This window comes from Populus euphratica, unplaced genomic scaffold (genome assembly GCF_000495115.2).
Source record: "Populus euphratica unplaced genomic scaffold, PopEup_1.0 scaffold6.1, whole genome shotgun sequence".
Lineage (NCBI taxonomy): Eukaryota > Viridiplantae > Streptophyta > Magnoliopsida > Malpighiales > Salicaceae > Populus > Populus euphratica.
The window spans coordinates 4,028,644-4,053,613 of NW_011499849.1; the positions used below are offsets into that span (position 1 = coordinate 4,028,644).

At 30.5% G+C, this 24,970-nt stretch overlaps 3 protein-coding genes across 6 annotated transcripts in view; all 3 read left to right on the forward strand.

Moving 5' to 3' along the window:
• Nucleotides 1-1,582, forward strand: part of LOC105120761 (uncharacterized) — a 3,740-nt gene extending 2,158 nt beyond the window's left edge. The window contains exons 2-3 of one of the 2 annotated variants that reach the window (XM_011019125.1): nt 15-288; nt 1,240-1,577. In XM_011019125.1, the coding sequence (XP_011017427.1) occupies nt 15-288; nt 1,240-1,388 (423 nt within the window). In that variant the 3' untranslated portion in view covers nt 1,389-1,577. Of the gene's footprint in view, nt 1-14; nt 289-1,239 lie in introns of both variants that reach the window. The other variant, XM_011019126.1, reaches the window with a different exon arrangement.
• The window catches only part of LOC105120760 (uncharacterized), a 9,007-nt gene extending 2,330 nt beyond the window's left edge, over nt 1-6,677 (forward strand). The window contains exons 1-4 of one of the 3 annotated variants that reach the window (XM_011019122.1): nt 3,388-3,475; nt 4,760-4,858; nt 4,934-5,207; nt 6,408-6,677. In XM_011019122.1, coding sequence (XP_011017424.1) covers nt 3,404-3,475; nt 4,760-4,858; nt 4,934-5,207; nt 6,408-6,556 — 594 coding nt within the window. In that variant the 5' untranslated portion in view covers nt 3,388-3,403 and the 3' untranslated portion in view covers nt 6,557-6,677. Of the gene's footprint in view, nt 1-3,381; nt 3,476-4,759; nt 4,859-4,933; nt 5,208-6,407 lie in introns of those variants that run through there. The other 2 variants (XM_011019123.1, XM_011019124.1) reach the window with 2 other exon arrangements.
• Nucleotides 6,678-17,936: 11,259 nt separating this feature from the next.
• On the forward strand, nt 17,937-20,419 carry LOC105120766 (squamosa promoter-binding-like protein 8). The gene is made up of 4 exons (XM_011019134.1): nt 17,937-18,689; nt 18,856-19,044; nt 19,720-19,877; nt 20,005-20,419. Exons 1-4 carry the CDS (start codon nt 18,214-18,216, stop codon nt 20,160-20,162), a joined length of 981 nt encoding a protein of 326 aa, XP_011017436.1. The 5' UTR covers nt 17,937-18,213; the 3' UTR covers nt 20,163-20,419.
• Nucleotides 20,420-24,970: the final 4,551 nt, after the last annotated feature.

The following is a 24,970-nucleotide window of genomic DNA, read 5'->3' on the forward strand; positions in this document are numbered from 1 at the left end:
TTTATTGTTATCAGGTGATTGAAAATGATAAAGAGAGGAACGGGAACAGAGAAGCATTGACAGCTTTAAGGAAGAGAGCCAGGACTACAAAAACTAGCATAAAGTCTCCTTTTGAGTCGATAATGAAGGATATTGGGAAGTCGGGATCAAGGACTGCTCCTTTAGTGAAAGAAATTTGTGGGACTTGTGGTAATCATGACGAGAAAGAGAAAACTTGGATGATGTTTCCAGGAAGTGATGTTTTTGCTTGCATTCCATTTCATGCTGCTCACACTATCTTGGATAAAGGTATATTTTTTTTAGTTTTTTTAGTTTTTTTAGTTAGAAAATATTGGGTTTTGATTGCAAGAGAATTATATGTTTATGATGGGTTTTAATTTGATGATTTGTCAATGTAGTGGAATTATTAATCGTGCTGGTTTAACGCATGCAATATGTTTTGGAAGTCAAGTTTAAGGCTATTACGTACCCCAGTAAAACTTGTTTTACCAAGTTTTTCGTTGGTTTAGTGTTTTTTTATTGTGCTCTTGTCTGATAAATTAGAGGTGCGAATAATTAAGTGGGTTTTCTTTGTCTTCTGGTTCTGTTTCTCTGCCGAGAACACGAGGGATTTTAGGAACATATGGTTTGCTTGACATTTAAATTGGATGTAGAAGACACGTGGGAGATCTTATTTTTTTGAGAAACTCGTATTTGAAGGTCTTATGTTGCCTATTCTCAATGAGGACTCATATGGTTTGTCCTATTGGGTCAAAACTTGTCCTATTGAGAGTGGATTTATGCCTTGCACCATTGCTCCAAGCTTGTTTTAGAACTTTGAACCCTATTTCAAGGAGGAACTATTGCTTCATTTATACAATGTACTTGGACAAGTATGATTTGTGAAGTGTTCATCATGTGATGCTCTGCATAATGTGATGTTCACTTGATTTGAGTTTTTTTCTTCATTGAGAGAGAATATGCAAATTGTTGCAAGGTGTCTCAATAAACTATTATTTTCAGTTTTTGTGCTTGGTGGAGAAATTCCGTTGATTTCAACATGTTATGGTTAGCCTCATGCTTGAAACTTTGCATGCTAAATCTCAAATGAAATATAAAAGCTACCTTCAATTGATGAAGATTATGAAACTACGATTCCTGGAACATGATTGATCATTGATATAGACTCTTACCGTACTATATTTTTCTTTCAGCAAATTTCAATGACAATTCCTTAATCTTGTGTTTGCTGTGGCTCAGATCAAGAACGGCTTGAATATGAAGCAAAAAAACTGCAAAGCTATGTAAAGGAAAAGACCCTTCTAATTTCAGAAAAAGGTGTGCTTGCTGACATGATTAGCCCTGGTGTGCTTAGGTCCTTAGTAACCTTAACAGACAAACCAAAGTAAACTAGGCTTGTAAACTTAACGTGACCTGTTCAATAATTGTTTTGCAAATGCTTTGTGTTCCCTATGTCGTTTACTTTTCCATGTTCAGTTTCAACTCGGACAAGGATTGAGCTTTATTTCAAATTATGTGCCATTATTTGGAGTGTTCATATTTAGCTTCAGTTAAATTGTATGGTGGCTTCCAGAATTCCTTTCTTCTGAGTATTGTATCCTGCTAGGCCACCAACTGCTGCATTCATCTTAATATCTTGATGGTCCAGCTGGGAATATGCAAATGTACATTTCATCCTAATTTCATTTGACTTTATTTCTGTAATCAAGTAAATTATGAACATATTATATGCTTCAACACATGGACTATTAAAAATGAATGGTGTATTATACTTCAGTTTTAAAATGTTAGAGAAATAAAAATGGGTTCGCGTGTTTTGCAGTGGGTGTCCCCCCCCCCTCTCTCTGAAAACTTAGCATGCGTAAGTGCAGATATTGCATCATGATAGTTTAGGGAAAAACTCTTTTTCTGGTTTGGTCACTGAAGACGTTACTTAATAGTTCTGATATGAACTCGTATGACATTTTTGTTGATCTATAATGGCTGTGATGATGCCCCCCATATACCTTTCTGTTAAATCTATAATTGTTTCTCCTATATGATAGATAACAGGACCAAGTTATGGCTTTTTTTTTTTATATATAATTTTAACTCATGTTTTCCAATTTCATTGTTTGAAATTTGATTTAATTAAATTTTAGCCTCTGTAATTTATTTTTTTATAGGATTTTTCACTTATTTTAAAAATAACTCGGATTATTTCGGGTTTTTTTTATATATATTTTTACTGGATTTATCTTTTTGAAAAGATTTTTTTAAATTAAATTTAGTTGATTGCCTGATATTTATTTTTTTTAATTTTTTTATCTAATATATTGCTATCTTTATTTATTTTATTTATTTTAGTAGCCTATAAGGTTAAACAAAAACATTTATTTCGCAGCTTGTTGTGAGGTAAAAGTTTATCTTTTTAAACTCATGTTTTTTTTAATATTTCATTTATTTGAAGATCAGTTTTTTTTTTATGATTTCTATATAGTTTTTCACTTATTTTAAAAATCACAAGGGTTATCTCATATCTTTCTATTTATTCTTTATTGTTATTTTAATCATAATATTAAATTGATGGTCAATGGTCTAGTCAGTTAAATTACTCAAGTTGAATTTATATTATATTTTGTTTTTTTTAATATTTTATTTATTTGAAGATCAGTTTTTTTTTATGATTTCTATATAGTTTTTCACTTATTTTAAAAATCACAAGGGTTATCTCATATCTTTCTATTTATTCTTTATTGTTATTTTAATCATAATATTAAATTGATGGTCAATGGTCTAGTCAGTTAAATTACTCAAGTTGAATTTATATTATATTTTAAAAAATTGGTCTTAGTTGTGTCATAACAGAAGCCACCATTTTAGATTTGATGGAGTTATTTTTTTTTTATATGAAAGTGTTTTTTCCCATTTCAAGCCTCCAATATTTGGTTAGTTTGAATAAAGTTTCTAATTTACTTCAATATGAATTTCATGGTATTGTGGTATATTTATGTTCCAAATAAAGAATTTTTACAAATTAAACATGATTGATTGTGGTCAATTTAATGTATTAGCTTTTTAATTTATTTTTTTAAATACCATCTAGTATATGACCATGTCAATGTTTTAAATTTTTTATATCCATTATAAAAATTATAATTTGATACATGATGTAATTAATAAATTTTAAAAAAATATTTTAATATATTTCAAAATAAAAAAAATACTGCTAACATGAAATCTAAAACATCAAAAGCCTATGTATAATGGACTAACAACAACTGAGGTATAGGGCCAGACTAAACTACGCCCAGTTAGAGCCACTAGACCCTACCTAGAAATATTATCAGCCCAACATGACCCAAAATCAATTAAAATCTGACGGCTAGGATTAGCTTTCCGATACATCAATAAAAAATAGGGCATGCCGCCTCATGGTAATAAGCCTTCGAGAAGAGAGGGAGCCGTCTTCAGGCATCTTGTGCCACAACAATGGGTGAGCAAGCATTCATCTCCTTCCAAAAACACTCTTAGATTCTGCTTTGTTTCGACCACCTTTTCGTTTTCAATCCTCAGCGCTCTGTGTTGTTTCTGAGATCTTGTTTGTTTATTTGGTTAGAAAATGAGATTGATTTGTTTTTAGCATGCAATTTGATGAACTTCATATTTTTGATGATATCATCGAACTACATGATTGATGGGGTTCAGTTAGCTTTTTAAACCATGTCGAAAACAGAAGGTTTTAGACACGGTTCGCGATTTAATCACTGATTTTTTCATGCACTTGAAATATGAAATGCCCTCATCAAGTGGCGTTGCTTTCTTTCTTTCTTTTGGCATTTTTCTGGAGACTACTAGATGGAGAATAGAAACGCGGGGTTTGGTTATAATTTGTGATTTTTGAATTAACGATGAGTGTGGTGATGTATAGGGGCTTCCAAGTATGTTTCGGAGCTGTGGTAGTTTCATAATCTTCAGCAATCAAATGTAGCTTTTATATGTCATTTGAGATTTAACATGCAAAGTTTCAAGCATGAGGCTAACCATAACATGTTTTCAACGGGTTTCTCCATGAAGCACAAAAACTGAAAATAATAGTTTATTGAGAAACCTTGCAACAATTTGCATATTCTCTCTCAATGGAGAAAAAAACTAAAATCAAGTGAACATAGAGCATCACATGATGAACACTTCACAAATCAAGTAGAAATAAAAAGAAAAGAAAAGAAAAACTCACCTGGGGTATTTATTTTTATCTAGTGAAGATAAGCCATCCATATTATGCAGAATAAACACTTCACAAATCAAGTAGTTTAATCAAGTGAATATAAGCTCATATTATGTAGAGCATTATATGATCAATATTTCACAAATTAGACTTGTCCAAGTGCAATATATGTGTTTTTTATGAACAAGAAAAATCATATAAATATTAGATTAAATGTTACATATAAACCTTTTCTCACGAAGCAATAGTTTCTCCTTGAAATAGGGTTCAAAGTTCTAAAACAAGTTAGGAGTATTGGTGCAATGTATAAATTCATTCTTTTACTAACTCCAAAAATAGAAAAATATGCTATCTTTTGACCTAATAGGACAATTCATATCAATTTTTGTTGAGAATATACAACATAAGACCTAATAATAAAAAAGTAAGATCTCCCAGGTGTCTTCTTTAAATGTCAAGCAAACCATATAACCATATGTTCTAAAGTCGCCGAGAACACGAACCACAAGACAAACAAAACCCACTTAATTAGCCGCCCCTCTAATTTATCAGATGAGCACAAATAAAATGGACGAAGGAATGCAGCCATTCCAACAAAGCTTAATCGAGCTCGAAAACGAAGCCGAGCATCTCCTATTAGCTCGAAATCAGGTACACTTTAAAACCTTAAAAAAATATCTTTGCAAATTATCCTTTCCAAGAATTCACTTTGTTTATTGTTATCAGGTGATTGAAAATGATAAAGAGAGGAACGGGAACAGAGAAGCATTGACAGCTTTAAGGAAGAGAGCCAGGACTACAAAAACTAGCATAAAGTCTCCTTTTGAGTCGATAATGAAGGATATTGGGAAGTCGGGATCAAGGACTGCTCCTTTAGTGAAAGAAATTTGTGGGACTTGTGGTAATCATGACGAGAAAGAGAAAACTTGGATGATGTTTCCAGGAAGTGATGTTTTTGCTTGCATTCCATTTCATGCTACTCACACTATCTTGGACAAATGTATTTGTTTTTTCAGTTTTTTAGTTAGAAAATATTGGGTTTTGATTGCAAGAGAATTACATGTTTATGATGGGTTTTAATTTGATGATTTGTCAATGTAGTGGAATTATTAATCGTGCTGGTTTAACGCATGCAATATGTTTTGGAAGTCAAGTTTAAGGCTATTACGTACCCCAGTAAAACTTGTTTTACCAAGTTTTCCGTTGGTTTAGTGTTTTTTATTTGTGCTCTTGTCTGATAAATTAGAGTTGTGAATAATTAAGTGGGTTTTCTTTGTCTTCTGGTTCTGTTTCTCTGCCGAGAACACGAGGGATTTTAGGAACATATGGTTTGCTTGACATTTAAATTGGATGTAGAAGACACGTGGGAGATCTTATTTTTATGAGAAACTCGTATTTGAAGGTCTTATATTGCCTATTCTCAATGAGGACTCATATGGTTTGTCCTATTGGGTCAAAAGATAGGGTATTTTTCTGTTTTTGGAGTTAGCAGATTGAGAGTGAATTTATACATTGCTCCAATGCTCCTAGCTTGCTTTAGAACTTGGAACTCTATTTCAAGGAGGAACTATTGCTTCATGAGAAAAGGTTTATATGTAGACATTTGATCTGATATTTATATGATTTTTCTTGTTCTTGAAAAACCTGTATAATGTACCTGGACAAGTATGATTTGTGAAGTGTTGATCATGTGATGCTCTGCATCTGCATAATATGGATGGTCTTCACTAAATTAAACTACTTGATTTGTGAAGTGTTCATTCTGAATAATGTGGATGTCTTTATCTTCACTAAATTAAACTACTTGATTTGTAAAGTGTTCATTCTGAATAATGTGGATGTCTTATATTCACTAGATAAAGACTACAACCCAGTGAGTGCCCCCCTCCCTTTTTCTACCTGTTTTGAGAGAGAATATGCAAATTGTTGCAAGGTAGTGTCTCAACAACCTATTATTTTCAGTTTTTTGGGCTTCATGGAGAAATTCCGTTGAAAACATGTTATTGGTTAGCCTCATGCTTGGAACTTTGCATGTTAAATCTCAAATGACATATAAAAGCTACCCCTTCAATTGATGAAGATTATGGAACTACGATACCTGGGACATGATTGATCATTGATATAGACTATTGCCGTACTATATTTTTCTTTCAGCAAATTTCAATGACAATTCCTTAATCTTGTGTTTGCTGTGGCGCAGATCAAGAAAGGCTTGAATATGAAGCAAAAAAACTTCAAAGCTATGTAAAGGAAAAGACCTTTCTTATTTCAGAAAAAGGTGTGCTCGCTGACATGATTAGCCCGGGTGTGCTTAGGTCCTTAGTAACCTTAACAGACAAACCAAAGTAAACTAGGCTTGTAAACTTAACCTTGCCTGTTCAATAATGGTTTCGCAAATGCTGTGTGTTGTCTCTAGTTTATCTTTCCATGTTCAGTTACAACTCGGACAAGAATTGAGCTGTATTTCAAATTACTTGGAGTGTTCATATTTAGCTTCAGTTAAATGTTATGGTGGCTTCCAGAATTCCTTTCTTCTGTGTATTGTATCTTGCCAAGGCCACCGACTTCCGCTTTCATCTTAATATTGGATTAGATCATGATGGTCCAGCTGGGAAAATGCAATTGTATATTTCATCCTAATCTCATTCAACTTCATTTCTTGTAATCAAGTAAATTATGAACATATTAACATATGGACTATTAAAAAGAAAAATGAATGGTGTGTTGTTGTTGATATCTCTTTAAAGCTTGAGTGCATGCAACTTCAGTTTTAAAATGTTAGAGAAATAATAATGGGTTCGCTTGTTTAGCAATGGGTGTTCCCCTCTGCTTCCCCCCTCTTCTATCTGAAAACAAACTTAGCATGCGGAAAAAACTCTTTTTCTGGTTTGGTCACTGATGGCCACACTTGTTAGTTCTGCTGTGAGCTCGGATAACATTTTTGTTGATCTATAATGGCTGTGATGATGCCCCCATGTAGCGCTCTGTTAAATCTATAAATTTTCCTCCTATATGACAGATAACGGGAACAAGTTACGGTGTTTTTTTTTCTGGAGTTTCTTGTATGTCCAATAGGGTCATTGCCTGGTTCAGTGACAAAAGGATTGGTCAGAATAAAACTTGAAAGCAGCCAACTGCGGGATAAAACTCTCCATCTCCTATTATTATCACCCTGTTTGGGGTTAAAATTTATTTATTTTGTTTGAAATTATATGTTTTTAAATTATTTTTAAAAATAATTTAAAAATAAAAATAAAAATTAATTTCTACTGTAATTGTAATTTTAACTACTTGCTCCGCGAATTGGATGTCAGAAAAGAAAGTGGGGACCAGATGACTTTAAGAAGACTTTAACATGGATTCCGCGCAGCTGTACGCAAATTGGGTACCCCCCCCGCCCCCCCCACTCCGGTTTACTTTCTTTTCTTTTTTGTCTTCTCCGTTTTTTTTTTTTTGTCTCTTCCCATCTAGTACACTGACATGACCCTGACTTATCAACAACGAAGTACTGTACAAATCTGTGCCAACCTCTTTCTTATCTGTATCCTGCAAGATGAGCCTATCTCTAGGGCATTTCGGATGCTCATATGCTGAATTTGTGATTAATTGCTCTATGTATCATATCTTGATAATTCTGGAATTTGGAAATTGATTTCACTACCTATGTATCTTGATTATTCAGCTAGTTTGAAACTTAATGACGACAGTTTGGTTTTGGGGATAAATGTTAGCATCCATCTCTTCCTTTGCGCCTCGCTTCGAGGGCGAGGGCTTCCGGGATAGAAATCTCGAACTTCCAATGACAAAGATGCGGTTCCAGTCTTGAAAGCAGGTGTGGCATCCGCCTGATTTAATGATGTCTTCGAGTTTTCCTCCCATAATTCCATTTTAGGATGGAACATAATTGGAGAACTTTTGTGGCATGTCCATGTATTTACGTAAACATAATTTAGAACTACATTGATCTCATTCTTATTGTCGTAGAAAATGAGATAAACATGAGATTCTTAGTTAAATAGTTGGTCTGTTATCGATTATCATAACACGCGCGCGCGCGCACATATAAATATATATATATAGCTGGTCTGATAAACCAATTACCAGTCGAACCAACCATCAACCTGATGAATATAGCAACCTTTTCTACCGTGACAGTACCGTTTTACATGTACAAGCTATGAATTTCCCTAACCGGTGGAAGAACCTCTTTTTTTATGAAACACTTGCATTACTTGTTGTTTTCGCGCATAATTTAATGGAAGCGTTCATGAAGCGGTCAAACCAAATACCCAGAGACACCAAAAGTCAGAAGATCCGTGGGAGTTGTATGCTTCTGTTTGTTTGTTTTTTACCGGCAGGAAACGGGTTCTGTTGTACTTGTAGGAAATTTGGATTCATTATATTGCAGGCAAGCACAATTACCGTATCATAAGTAAAACATGATTGCTGATTAATATCATGGAAGGTGCTCGCGTCTAACTTTTAAAGAATACAACTGTGGTTTCTGGTAAGCCTCTATTGCTTCCCTTACCCATGCTGAGACGAAGCTGTTTGAAAATATAGAAATTTTGAAACTTCCGTTCCTCATATATGATGCTGCTGGTTACAGTGACAGAACGAAACTAATTTCTCTTTTTTTGATTGAAAGTGTCAGCATGAACACCATCATTGTCTTTTTTTAGATAATGATAGCACACGTTGCTGAAGATTCAATATTACTGAAGATGAAGTTACCCTCCTTCAAGGCAATTTCACCTCTATATATTTGGCAGCTAACTAATGGTGTTACACACACACACACACACACACACACATTTGTCCTCTTGGTTTAAGTTTAGGAAGATCATCCATGCCCAAACCGACAAAAAACTTTACTTCTCAGTCTCCACATGGATTTGAATAACAAATGATAAAGAGTAAACCTTCTTTCTACACCTGAGTGAGAAATATTAGGATATGTTATATATCGTAGATTATTATTCGTTCATTTCTGTGTTTGAAGGGTTTTAAGACCTTGGACGCAGAAGTCTTGGACAGCATAACGTCCGTTCTGTTGAACAGGCCAGCAAGTCTACTATACTCCGTAACTTTCTGCAGAGATATTAACCTGAAATTACAGAAAACAAATTGCCAAATTAGAAAGAAAAGAGAGAAGCAATTGGGAACTGAAAAGGGGTCATGAATGGCACAAATGGACCTTAGAAGGACAATAGATGGAAATAATGTGAAAATCTTAAAAGTTTTGATTTTATTTCTTTAAAATTATCACTTGAAAAGGTTTTGGTGAATTAACATACTTTTACCTTATTATGTTTCAGTAACGTGATATTTATTAACTAAATATAATTTTTTCTAAATGCGGTAAAATAGTTGTCGAACTTCAAAAGCACAATAACTTAACAAATTGCGTTCAAAAGCTTGACATGTTGAGAAATTTAAATTCATTCCTAGCTTGCAGAACATAAATAAACACAACTTCTCTTTCTCTTAAAACCAATGTCCACAACCCTCCTCTCTTTAACCAAAAAAAAAACCCAACAATTACTTCTTTTTTTTGTTTTTAAAACACCAAAAACTCGAACCCATCTTACCATCCAAGCATCCTGTGATATTTTCCTCTTCAAGATCCGCTGCTTTTTCCACCATAACACTTTCTAGTGCTACAAATAAGTTAAACGTATCACATTTCAATTAAATATATGAGTTTTATATTTCATATGTTTTGTTTAGTTGAAATAAAATTATTATTTAAGGTTTAGTTTATATTTAAAGTTATTGAATTAATAATAAATTAACTATGAATACCATCAATTATAAATGATTTGATATAGATGAACATAAAAATAACATCAATTAATTAGGAATTAATTATTTCAATGATTAATGTGTTGAGTTGAATTTTAGATAATTTATCGAATTAGGGATTTTGTGTGAATTGGTTGGAATGATTAATGTGTTAAGTTGAATTTTAGATAATTTATCGAATTAGGGATTTTGTGTGAATTGGTTGGAATTGACTAATAATATTATGAATTACACTCGATGATCATCATGTAATAGAACATGAATGAGGTAGAGTTCTGATGAATTACATATTGCATAGAATTGTGGATAAGTCAAATTTAATAATTTCTTTAAATTGTTTGAATTTGCTATGAATTTGGGTTATACTTTATATAATTGAGCATGAAAATATCAATTGGATCTAATATCATGAAATACTTTTAATTTTGGTAAAGTATGTGCAACATTGAATCATAGGATTTGTTTTTTAATTTGCTATAAATTTGGCTATTAGAGTTGAAATAATGCATTTTAGTTAAAATTATGTACAATTAACTGGAATCAAATTTGTTTCTTTTTTTTTTGTTACATAATGTCCTATAATATATTTATGGTATGTCATTATGGTGATATTATTGTTTTCGATATGAACAATAATATCACATACAATAATGAGAGTAATTTATTGTTAAATGATATTTAGACATGTCATATGTAGAAATGAAAAAAAACTATTTATTATGGACTTGAGTGAAATTATATTGATATTAATATTGAAATAACTTGAAAGTGTAAAATTAAACAGCATTAGTATTATCATGTACTAATTATAGATGATGACGGTTTTAAAACAATGATTAATTTTTTCATCAGAGTAGATTGAATATCATTATATTATATGTGAGTGGTTAATCAAATTATTTATATGAATTAATTCCTGATTGAATATATATAAATACATTACAATTTACAAATTCTTTAAAGTTAGTTAATAGAAGGAGAAACAATTTAATGTCGAATGACTTGAACAAGAACTAAAAGAAAAGTTAGCACTATGTTATAATGGTGATATTCAATATGGTAATATGATAACTAATATTTTAAAATAATTTAATCTTGTTTTTAAAGGCGTTCGTGTAATGCTTGTGATGTAGTCGAGCTTGAGATAATAAGTGATTTTAAATATTAAGGTTTGAATCTACCACAACTACATAATGTTCTATCAAAAAAATTATATAGAAGACCTAACAAATATATTTATGAATTAGTAAGACATATATAGGTCCAAAGAAGGTCTTGCTACACTAGACCAAAATGATGGCTTAACAAAACCATAACTTATTAATCTGGACATTAAATTATAGTTAAATTTTTACAAGAGTTTTAAAAGGATATTTTCCTTATAATAGCCCTTATATGCTATATAGACTATCAAATCTTAAGATATCAAAATTCTCACCTCAAGGTCTTATTTTGGGCAGTTTTGTTATTTATCTTGTTTTTCTTGTTTTTTTTATTTTGTTTTGTTTTTAAGGTTATTTTCTTGGCATTTTTAAATTTTTATTTTTTTCATAGTTATTGTAGGTTTACTAGCCTATTTAAGATTTTATAAACTTTCTAAGGATGCAAACTTGATCGGTATTATTTATAGAAAAAATAAAGTAGTTAATTTAATGTTCACATCTACAACCCCTTTCACTCATAAAATATTTGTGTTTTGTGTTTCTTGTTGTTTTTAGCCTTTTCCTGATCAGTTTATTTCAATTCTAGTGTAATTGATGTTTTACAAGTATTATAGTTATTTGGTCAAGAATAAACATAAAACAAATGATTTTATTCAACGTGGAATAATTTGGTCCTTATCAATTCAGGTTGAATTAACAATGAGTATAGATAGATCAAAAAATCATATTGCGATGTTATTTGAGTCTAAACAATAGATTTTCTTGGTCAACACCCCTATTAAACTAGATTTTGTAAAAAAAGTCAATGATTAGTTAGATTGAATGATAAAACATGCATACATGGTAAATGACATATTTTTCAATGACCATGTTCAAGTATATGTGAATTAAAATGTTTAGTTAAGTGTGTTGTATGGCATACTTGATCACATATATTATATCTGTTTTATAATGTATTATTCATATGCTTTACATGAATATACATGTTCTTAATGTATCTGACACTTTTAAATGATTTTGATGTAATTCACAGATATAGTTGTGGATCTGCTATCTTGGCATACTTGTATAGATATTTATGTCTTCCTTACATGAAAAAGACCAAACAAGTTTATGGATGTTTACTATTTCTATATGTATGAATTAAAAAATTTAAAATTTTAAAATAACTATTTATATTTTAAATATTTGTTCTTAACATTGAAAAAAAATTGTTTTTATTTAATAAAATGATGGTCCCTCAAGAATCTCCATATAAGTCAACCTTAAATTCTTAGATTATCACTTATGACTATTTAGATTATAGGGGTTATACTTCAACTTCTACTAGAAATAGGTAATGCAATGTTGTTTTTCAACTATATGCATTTATAATGTCTAATTGTAACTTTAAAAATACAATTAAACCAATATATTTATAATGAAAGGTGATGTGTTAATAGATTATTGGATAATAATCCAACACATATGTTGATATTTTATCACAACAAACTAGTTAGCATTAACATAGTTAGGGTTTTTTAAAAAAAAAAAAATTGTTAAAGAAAATAACTTAACTTTAATGAATTATTGTTGTTTAATATTTAAGATACTTATCTTCTACAAGTCATGCGTATTCCTTACTAAGATGAAAAATTAACAATTGCTCTACTTGTTTGCATTAACGGGATAGACATATGAACATCAATGACCCCATTGATATTTTATGAGATGATTAAGCTACATTACCCATATCAGGTACTGTGATAATTCAGTTATAAAAAACACATTAAATAAAACTCAAATCTTAACTTGTTCTCATCTAAAAATATCTATAAGCATCTTATAAATCTCAATATACTCATTTGTAACTTAAAACATTTAATAATGTAAAAAAAACAAAAAACAAATTGAATAAAAAAACCTCATGAATCTCAATCTATTTTTTTATCAAGTTTAAAGGAAAAAATAACTTTTATAGAACTCTTTTTCTATATTAATAATAAAAATAATAATATTTATAGTAAAAACAATAGTACTAAACTTGTCTAACTCAATTTCTTATAGTTTTTAATCCTTTCAAGTCAAATTTATGGTTTTTCTTCAATAATAATAATAAGTTTTCTAAATTTATTATTATTAACAATAATAGTGGTAATACTAATATTAACAATAAGAATAACACTAATAATGGTATAACTTGACACTCTTGTTGACTCAAGTAACTTGAGTCTAAAGCGTTAGACCAAGTTATTTAGGTTTGGAGTCAATGTTATTTTCTTGATTTGTTGTACAGTGACAGGATATTTATACCTTAGAAAAAAAATAACAAAACAATTATTATTATTTCGTGTAAAATCAACCAAAATCTTATCTAATTTCATTATAGTATTACTCTCTCAAGAATTATCAGCCAATTGAGTACATCACGAGTAAAACTTGTATCTAATTATCAGTTTTTTTATGCTGAACAAATCAAGAGAATAATAAGCCATCAAATACTCCTTGAAAACAAACAACCTAGTAACTTATAGCATTTCATACATATCATAAGAAAAAATAACAAAAAACAATTTGCTGACAACTTATCCTGAGAGACAACCCGCTTTCTCTCTAATTAACAATTAAAACACTCATATGCATGGTAAATAACTGAGCTCTTTTGGTTTTTGTTATAATTGTTGTTGTTTTATAGCATGAAAGATACAGAGGGGTAGAAGAATCAATGAAAGTAACGACCACATGCTTACTGAAAAGAATGATGTGAGCTATTAAGTACATATACAGGTAAAGTACTTGGGCATTCAATTTTCAATGAGATGACCTTCGGTGTTGATAACTCGTGTTTCTGTCACTTTTATCTCCATGCAAGAATTATTGAGAACACTTTATGCATGCTTGCTCTTGTTTCGCATTTGCACACTATTTTTTCTCTCCAAATTCTTGATATTTATGTCCAAAGAAAAACATGGATAAAAGGACACCCAGCTTCTTATTATTGAACCTTTGGAGACATTTCTCATCGGACCACTCAAAGTATTTGCTGTCTCCCAGCAGCCTGTAAAGAACATGCGATAAAACCTAGTAAATTTGTCTGAATTCACAGAATTTGGGATGCAAGTATAATAGTCATGAGCCTAAGCCCTACATCAGGCCAGCCACATCAAAAAGGCATAGATATTAGATATAACTTTCTTTCTTAGGTATTCTTTTGCAAATCCTAAAGCAAGTAAAACCTTCATTTCCCTTATATTTTAGAACGGCTAGTTTTCTTTTTTTAAAAAAAATTAATTAATAACTTATACAATAACTACAATAAATATTCACAATAAAGCAAAAAAAATTAATTTGAAAGGAAAAATGCATTCCGGCAGTAAAAAATCATATTCCTTATTCATACATTTCTCTTTTGTTTTGATGAGAAATATCTTCTTTATTAACAACTTGTTTTCTTTTGATGAAGAATATTTGAAGCCAGTTAAAATAAATATTATGAAGAATCTTAGCAATTAAAATTGAGGGAAAATATTTTTATTTCAATAAAAAATCACAATATGCATTTCCTTTTCTTTTTCAATGAAAACATGTTTTTTAAGAAGCATAATTGTTTTTTTAAAAAAACCATTATGACAAGTTGTTATTAAAAAAAAAAAACATGTCTTTTACAATTTGACCGCAACCCATATGAAGAAAAACTAAAAGAGCCAGTTAAAATAAATATTATGAAGAATTGTAGCAATTAAAATTGAGGAAAAATATTTTTATTTTAATAAAAAATCACAAAATGCATTTCCTTTTTTTTTTTCAATGAAAACATGTTTTTCAAGAAGCATAATTGTTTTAAAAAAAAAACCATTATGACAAGTTTTTATTAAAAAAAAAAAACATGTCTTTTACAATTTGACCGCAATCCATACGAAGAAAAACTAAAAGAATAATTAACATGAGAAAACTATATAAAAAACTGAGCATGACAAAAACTATTTCTTTTTTATTAAATATTCATTAGCAATTTTTTCATTTTAAAATATCTTATATATCAGGTTAATTTTTTTTCATAGATTAATTATTGGTATCACCATTAAAAAAAAACTCTAATTTTAACTGCAGATCATGAAAAAACTCAAAAATTATTCAAATATAATTTTAATGATTTTATTTAAAGTGTATTTTATTATAAATATAATTTTAATGATTTTATTTAAAGTATATTTTATTATAAAATAAAAAAATAAAAAAGAAAGAGCTAAAAAATTAGGTTAAATAAAAAGAAAAAAGAAAAAAGAAAAGGCTAAAAAATTAGGCTATAATTGTATGTCTGGCCTACTAAAAAAATGTTAAGTAAGGTATGGCCCACACACTTGATCAGTTGAAAAAAAAAACTTTGAAGACCAGACCTATGCACTTGTACTTCTCTTTTTTATAAACTCAACTGAATAACAATTTGTATATTTTTAACTAATAAATGATAGGTAATCTAGTCAGGAAAATAATCTATCATCCTTGAAACTATTTTTAATAATTGAAAAATAGAAAGATGGTATTCCAAAACCCAAATTTAAACTTATTTTATAAAAAAAAATTAAATTAACTTTAATAATATAGAACCCAAAATACCTTACAATTGAGCTTAAAACTCAATTTCCAATATTATATAAAAAATTTTTAAAAATTTTGATATACTTTTTTTAATATGATTTAAATCACTCAAACTTTGTTAATTCAGAGAGTTTTTTTAATCTTTTAAAAAGTTATTCAAATTTTTTTTAATCTTAACCAAATAATTTGTTTGTTATGTTTTTCATATTTTTATTTATTTATTTTTTCACCATCTTATGGTTGATATGGAGTTCCTCAACGAAATATGCATATGGTGTTGGAGACTTTATTATTTAGAGATGTTTAATAACTGTCAATTGATCAACATTCTATACATGGAAGAAATTCTACACCTTAATACCAGTTGTACAACGTTTATCATGATCTGTATTCCCATGTGTAACTATCCTTGATGTTTGTCTTGGTTGTCTCCAGAGAGTGAGTCACTTTTATCGCCAACAGTTAAGGCTTTGGCATGGTGTTGTTATGTGAATGCTCCGTTGCAGTGGTGAGCCTGGATGTTGTAGAGATAAAAGTGATGGTTGTCCATGGAGTGATCAGCCATTCTCTAAATTCTTTCTTATGAAAGTTTAGCTCCAAACTCCTCATGATGAAGTGGTATCAGACATTCCAATTCTTTTTTAGAGCACCGTGTAAAGATGATACAAGGATTTTCTTAATTCTTATAATTCTTCCATCGATACTTTTATTGATTTTCATATCAACTACATGTTGTATATTTCAACTGTTTATTTTTCTTTTCTTCGTAATTGTCCCCATAAATGTCTGCACATATTCAACATGTGTTTTCATGACTTAATAATTTTCAATTATCAAGTTTTTTGCTTTGCCTTTCATCAGACCATGCATTTTGATGTGGAACTCTGATCGGACTTTAGCTTCGAAACATTCAAACAAGATAATATTGATATGGTTTTCACGTAGCCTCTTGGATTTCTTTCTGTGCCTCTTTCATTTATTGAACGTTGTTATTCAGCCTGCAACGAAGGGAACTTGATTTAGGTTTAATTAAACATGTCGAAGTTTAAGTTAATCAGCCCTATGGATTTCAAGTTGGTAATAGAAAGATCATTTAACAGGATTTTCGCAAACAGTTGATTCTAATTATGGTTTTTATACATCTCATTGATTCATAATAAATCAGAAATGACCATTTATAATTACGGGCATATCATGCACAAATAGTTTGGTTCTCAGTACAAAAGTTATTTAAACACAAGGGAAAGTGTGGTTGCGAGAAGGGACAATCCCATCTTGTAATTATCTCCAATGCTTTGTGTTTTTTTTTTTTTTAACAAGCACAATACCATGACTCTATCAAACATATTCCATAATTGTAAGAAGTAGGCAAAAACACTTCATCGTAAGCTATCCAAGTCCAGTCCCTTTCGAAATACACAAGGCACGTTGAGTTTCTAAAATGAAAGCAGGGATTAGAAATAATAGATCTGTAGGCAATGTGGAGTGCAGAAGCTTAAACGCAGGCAGTCACAATGACCCTTCCGTGCGAATTGATCAAGATCAGCAAGGGCAAAACAGCAAGAATCCGCTTTGCTTGTTAGCCCTTTTACCAGAAGCAATAACACTGAATTATCTATAAATCCGGCTGGGAGCTTGGCTGGTAGGTTTTTGTTCCATAACTTACAAGTTATCATAACCTCAATTAAATTTAAAAGAATTACAGGCAATAAGTTCATTTTTCCATAACAGGAGAGTCAAGTCACCAAATACTTGAAATCAATGTAAAATCACCCTAATATCTGACCCCAGCCATTTATTTTGAACTTCAGCATAGAATTTGATTGTAGTGGCTTTAACTACAAATATGTTACCATCATATGGGTAAAATAGTAGTTTTGATATTCATCATACACCACCCACCTACCTCTGCACAAGCCGCCTCATAACTCAGTTTCTCTCAGCCTCGGAGACTCTCACCTAGCTAGAGAGAGAGTGGGTTGTTTGTCTTGAAAGTCGTAGACAGGGAGCTAAATAAAGAAAAGAGAGGGGAGGGGAGGGTAGAAGATTGAGACTTTGAGAGTTTAAATTAATGCACACCCCAACCCCAGTTAAATAGAAATTCGCATTCTCTGCTTCTCTTTTTCAGTTCACTGACTCAGTTTTTCATAGGTGAGAGTTTTTTATTTATTTATTTTTAACTCACAAACTGCTTAACCCCAACATGTCTCCTCCTAAGGACACTTCTACCTCTCAGAAAGCAGAAACTCCACATCAACAAAACCAATCAAAGCAAAATAATATTCAAGAAAGATCAAATCTTTCCAATCTCCTTTTTCCTTCTTTTCTTTATCATCTATAAGACTATAACCCTCCCTCCTCTTGATCATAACTAATTCTTTCTTTCTTTCTTGGTGTCTTTTACAGGTAAAGTAGAGTTAGCTAGATTGGTTAAGCTTTCGATATTATCTTGAGACAAAAATGTTGGAGTACGAATGGGGAAACCCATCAGCAATAATGCTATCAGGAGACGATGAACAAGCTGCGAGCAACCAAGAAGTACAGCACCTAAATCGTCAAGCCAACATTTTCGATCACTACACCACTCACTCTTTCAACGACAACAACCTCATCCCTCAACAAACCTCTTCAAACCTAATGTTTCAGAACCACCCCACTGCCACCAACTCTGCACATCATAGTTTCAACTCTCTTTTCGACCCTCGAGCTTACACCGGTTCCGGTGCCCCCTCTTATTCCGCCAACCATCCCTCACTTCTTTCCCTTGACTCAATCCCAACAATCACATCAGTTACAACTGCATCCCCTTATTTCCTTATACCAAAAAACGAGGAAATTTCTCGGCCTTCTGATTTGATCACTTCAAGGATAGGACTGAATTTAGGGGGGAGAACTTATTTTTCTTCGGCTGAGGATGATTTTGTGAAGCGGCTATACCGCCGGGCCAATCACATCAGTTACAACTGCATCCCCTTATTTCCTTATACCAAAAAACGAGGAAATTTCTCGGCCTTCTGATTTGATCACTTCAAGGATAGGACTGAATTTAGGGGGGAGAACTTATTTTTCTTCGGCTGAGGATGATTTTGTGAACCCCCCCCCCCGCCGGTCTAGACCCCTTGATCCCGGTTCTTCGTCAAATGCTGTAAGATGTCAAGCTGAAGGGTGCAATGCTGATCTTACCCATGCTAAACACTACCATAGACGCCATAAAGTCTGTGAGTTTCACTCTAAAGCTTCTACTGTCATCGCAGCCGGGTTGACTCAGCGATTCTGCCAGCAGTGTAGCAGGTTCTTTTGAAATTACATTTTTGCCCTCCCCATTAAATTTCTCCATGTCACACCACGTTTTGTAGATGAACTGCGGGTGAGGATGACGGCCCCGTGATGAAAATTACGGGAATACCCCTTTTATCATTTCATTTTCTAGTGTTTATGATGTGGCCGATGATTGGTCGGCAATGCATGGGGTAATCGCGGGGGCATTTGAGTCCGTTTAGCATAACATTTTGTTTTTTTGTTTTTTGTTTTTTTTTCCTGTTTACTTGTTATAATAATGCAGCATTACATATTTTGAATTAGTCTAATTTAATTAATAAAATGCAGTTTAGTAATTTGAAATTACAAATACAACCTCCATATACTTTCTTATTTTCAATTGTCTCGTGGAGTCCTTTTCTGTCTTTGACAGCCCGACATGGTCACAAAACGACTTGCCTGACGATAATACCCCTGGATACATGTTTTGCTTCCAATGATTGGTTGTGCCGTACATTTGGAAATCCCGAGGGCATTTGTGTCCGTATGTTCTTATGGAGACAACATGATATTCTTTTACGTACTGCTGTTCGTTTTCTCTTCATATATATATTTATATATATAGACAATATACAACTAATTAACAACACGAAGTAAGGTTAATTTTGATTGATTGATAGTGATTAGTTACATTAAGATCTTGTCCAGGTTTCATAATCTCTCGGAATTTGATAATGGAAAGCGTAGTTGCAGAAAGAGATTGGCTGATCACAATCGTCGCAGGCGAAAATCACACCAAGTTAATCAAGAAAATCAGAGATCACAGCTAGAAAATGCTGCTAATACCTCATCTGAGATTCTCACAAGTAAGCTCCACTTGCAATTTTCACACACGCACAGATAATATATATACATGTAGCCTCAAAATCATATAATCAACTTCGTGATTCTTTTTTTTTTTTTTAACTTTGTTGGGGGTGGGGTTATTTATAGGGTCTCCACCGGACTCCGGTGCTCACTCCACTTCATCGGCGACTACCGTAGCTATATCGCCACCTCGAATGTCTTTGGATTGTTTCAAGCAAAGAGCTTATCAAGCTACGGCTCCCTCTTTTACATCATCAAGCTCACCTTTTATCTCGAGAGGGTAGAAAGGGTCAATGAAATGAAGAAGGATTTAGTCGATTAACTAAGCAGTAACATATTAGTGTTGCTCTCAAGTGTTATATATTTACTTTTCCTTCTTAACCTACCCTCTCTTTATTGATTATTGTTCATTTAATGCTCACTCTTAGATTGTGTTAGTAAAATCAAATGTAGTATCTGCTCTCTGCTAATGTTTTTTCTCTCCTCAAACGATAAAATAACTATTTATGTAGAATACCTTCCATATGTTTTTCTGTATTTACTAGAAAGAATCTCCAGAAAGGAAAAGGGTTGTCATTGCCGGGAGGACTTTTCAGATAGAAGTATCTGTTTTCTTTCAGAAATGGTTAGGTGGGCACGGGGATGCACGATTAGCTAGTATCATTCTGAGCATTCCATTGTTATCCCTTAATTTGTCAGATCCTGACCTGGTAGAGGGCAGGAATTAAACCTGCATAAATTTAAAAGAATATCACTAAAAGAAGATCAAGTCGTCTCTTAGTGAGCTTGTGAGTAGGGATATAAATTTAATCTAAGACCTATAGGAATGAATGAGTGGTTTTTTTGGATGGTGTAGTGAACAAGTATAAATATTGTTTTGGACAATATTCGATTCGAAACTTAATCTTTTATATTTATAGAACATTAATTTTTTTAATTAAATATTGATATAATACATTTAAAATTTTATCATTTATAATATGTATGTATGGATATATGAAAACCTAGTTGATATGATATAAGTATTTAAATTTTTTATATGATGTATAATGAATAAGATATAAAAAAAAATTATGGATACACGTTATAATCCATATTTGTGATATGCTGCACTGAAGTATATTTAGAGGATGTGTGGCCCAACTTTTGTTTATCTCTTTAGGTACTTTTTAAAATTATCTTTTTCTTAAAATAAATATTGTTTTAGTGTTTTTTATAGTTTCGATGTGAAAATGTGAAATATAAAAAAAAATTGAATAAAAATCTTTTTAAGTGTACTGATTAATTAATGAATACACTCAATGATTAGAGCTTAGCACAAATGAGCTCATCTCCCTTTTAGCTATCTTTTTCGCTTTCTCTACGTGGTTTTTTTCCTCCTTGTGGAATTTAGTGCTGAAGTTTTGGTGGCATAGTGTTGAAGTTGTGTCAATGTTAAGACAGGCTAGTTTGAGCCACGTTACCTCTAGCTGCACCTACCAGGCCAGGGGAAAGTCTTGAAAGGCTGGGTTTAGTCTTTCGGCTTTTGGCTCAAGTCTTGCAGGATCGTGTCTAGTCATTCGGCTATTGGCTTATACGTGTTGGGCACCAAATTCAGTGGCATATCGGACAAGAGATTTTGCCTACCTCTGTTGCAATTTTCTTGCCTTGGAGGTGACATTTGATCATGGGAGGTTTTATTGACGCATCGATCCTTTGGTCTGTAGCAAGTAATAATTGCAAGTGAATTCACATAAACTATTTGACCATAGTCATATGATTTCTTACTTTGCAATAACTAAAGTAAAGGGCATGTTTATTTTTCTATTTTAAAAATATTTTAAAAAGATTTAAAAATTTTATTTTTTTATTTACTTTAAATTAATATATTTTTAGTGTTTTAAATTATATTGATATGCTAATGTTAAAAATAATTTTTAAAAAAATAAAAAAATATCATTTATATGTATTTTGACAAGAAAACCTATTTGAAAAATAACTAAAATATTTTTTAAAAAATAAAAAAAATATCATTTATATATATTTTAATAAAAAAACCTATTTGAAAAATAACTACAGTTATATTGTCGAACAAGCCATAAGTATCCACCTATCAAAGTGTTTTGATTCATATACTCGAGGTTGGGTGGTAATTGTGGATCCTTATCTCATTTTTTTTGTGCTTGTTTTAATTAGTATTGTTTATTATGATTTGTTGGGTATTATATTTTAAGAAATTGTTATAATTATAAATATATTTATATTATAATTGTAATTGTAATAAGAAACTCTAAAAGACATAGGTTTTTCATTATAGCAATTCAATGTATTTATAGTTTTTTCTTCAATTTGGTTTTTAATCTTTGTTTTTTTTCAATTATGTCTTCTATTCCAAAATATCATGGCTAATTTATTAATAATTGTTCAGAAGGGATAAAATTTAAACAAAAGGAAAAAAAATGAAAAATGAGGAAAAGTAGTGGTTTCAAAAAAGAAACCAAAAGTATACTTTGATTCTCTTACATAAAAAAATAATAACTTTTTTATCAATAAAAATTTTAAAAGTTCAAATGCAGTACAAAACTCTATTTTTTTATTTTTTAGTTTCTAGTTTGAGGTAAAAGATAGAAAATCATTAAATTCTATTGGCTAGGAAAAAAATATCATTTGACAAAGATTTTAATTATCAAAATATCATTTGACAAAGATTTTGATTATCTTTTTGTCTATACATTATGTTTGATAAAAAGAGTTGCAATAAAGTGTTTTTGTACCTTCAGATTGCCTGGGATCTATCCATAAAAAGCTTTTGGGTTTTAGATTGATTTTTTTTTTTGAATTTTTTTGGGTTATTTGAAACATAAATGGGTTTATTTAGAAAACTAGAATGTTTTTTTTTATCAAAAAATGGTTAAAATAGGTTTTTCGGGTGTTGAACACCTTGATTAATTTTTTTATGACCTCTTGTTGCTAGAATCTAGGTAGAGTAGGCAAAATATCATCTTTTTTCTCCAAAAAAAACAGAAGGGCAAACACCTTAGGAAAAAAAAGAAAAAAAATAGTAGGTCTAGGTTTTTAGAGTGTTAGGACTTTTTCCCTTTCTTTTTATTTTGTAGGTTTCTAGAGTGTTTTTTTAATTTGATCCTTCATAATTAGGCTTTTTTTCATTCTTTGGATTGGTTTTTTTTCCTAATTTGATCCTTTTTACCTTTCTTTCAATTTGTTTTTTTTTAAATTGGGTTTTTTTAGTTTTCATACTTATTTTTTTTTAATTTTATCCTTTAATGTTTTATTATTTCTTATTAGGAAATATAATTTATTTCAGTTTAATATTTTAAATTTTATCACGATCTTAAATAAATACCTCAATATTTAGTTGGTTTTCTATTTTGCTAGCATCTATTTTTCTATTGTTAAACCCAATTGTGTCAAAGACCTGGTAATAAGTTTGATTAGTTAACTTTTATTAGTTAGGAATCAAAATTTATAATTTTCTTTGATTGCGCAAATAACCCTTAATTTATTTAATTAAATTCATGCATAAAATTTTCATTACAATTGAGATTTTTTTTGCATCACAAAATTTGTAGGAAATGTTGAGATATTCATTTTTTTATTAAAAAAATAATGTATCTCATTCATGGCAAAACACCAATTAGATATCTAGTTACTCTAATAGCTAATGCATGATGAGACTGAATAATGTAGATACTATAGTTTTTGTTTCTTGTCTTTAATTTTATTTTCAGTTGCATCTTAGATGCTCAATTTGTATAATTTTGTTGATAAAGAAAAAATTCAATCACAGGGGACAAAAATGGAGAACAAAGAAAAAAGTTATAGTTGACCTATATTTTCAAGATAAATATCATTTTCTTCCTTTTACTTATATTTTTTAACCTTTACAATCCATCAAATTCTTTAAAAATTATTTGTTTTATTTTTCAATCCATAGGTTTTAAAAAGGTGAGAAAAAGTTGTCAGATTCTAATTAATAAGAGAGAAAAAAGTTAGTTGACACCAATTCCAATAACAAAAAAAAATCCATTACAATGTCAATACATTCAATAAAGAGAGCTTGATGATGATTATTTTTATATCTAAACATCCAAAGAAAAGAAAATCGAGTTTGGATTATATTTTTTCCAGTTAAATTGGTTATTTCAAATGATTTTTTATTTCTTAAGGTTATTGGAATGCTTATAAAGGATTTTATGATATTTCGAGATTTTTTAGGTAAAAAATGGTTAGAAAGTGAAATATTTAGTAAAAAGAAATTAGCTTCCTTGATTATTCAGTCACTTTTATTGTAATTGGATTCTACGCAACAAATAGGTCATTCATATCTTTAAAAAAAATACGCAACAAATAGGTCATTCATATCTTTTTTTTAAAAAAAAACGAGTTATACAACATGTTATATGTCCTTTATACATAGAGAGAGCATAGGCATGGCCTAGACTAAAAGCACCACACATCTTGGCTCTCTTTTCAAAGGACCAAGCATATTTGGTCACTTTATCTAAGCTCGCACGCTTGTGTTTTTTTTTTTAAGTCCTTTAATATTATTTTTTTCAGCTTTATTCTTACTTTTATATATATATTTAGGAATTTTTTAAAGTGCTTCAATTTTGTTTTCTTTCAATTTAATCCTTGGATTTTGTTTTTATTTTTTTAGATATATTTAATTTTTTCTCCCAATATTTAGGTAAAAAAAGATTTAAAAGCAAAATTATTAAACTCCATATAAATCACGACAAGAGTAATAAATCTGACAATCTAATTCGCGAAGTCCGGGTCGATTCAATATATTGTGGTCTTAATATTTTTTTAAAAAAATTATCATATTGAAATTTTTGTTTATTTTGAACTGGCGTTCATGGTATTTTTTTAATGTAGTTTCTATAAGATCACTTTTGTTTCGAGTTGTTTTTTATAGGATTATTATAGTCATATGAAGTAGGTTAAATCTAGATTGATCCAATAAAACATTATTCTGATATTTTTTTAAAATAAAAAATATATCATATTAATTTTTTTAAGTACTTGTTTTATTTTAAATTGGTTTTTATGATATCTTGAAACATTCTTTTAAATTCAAAATACATTACTA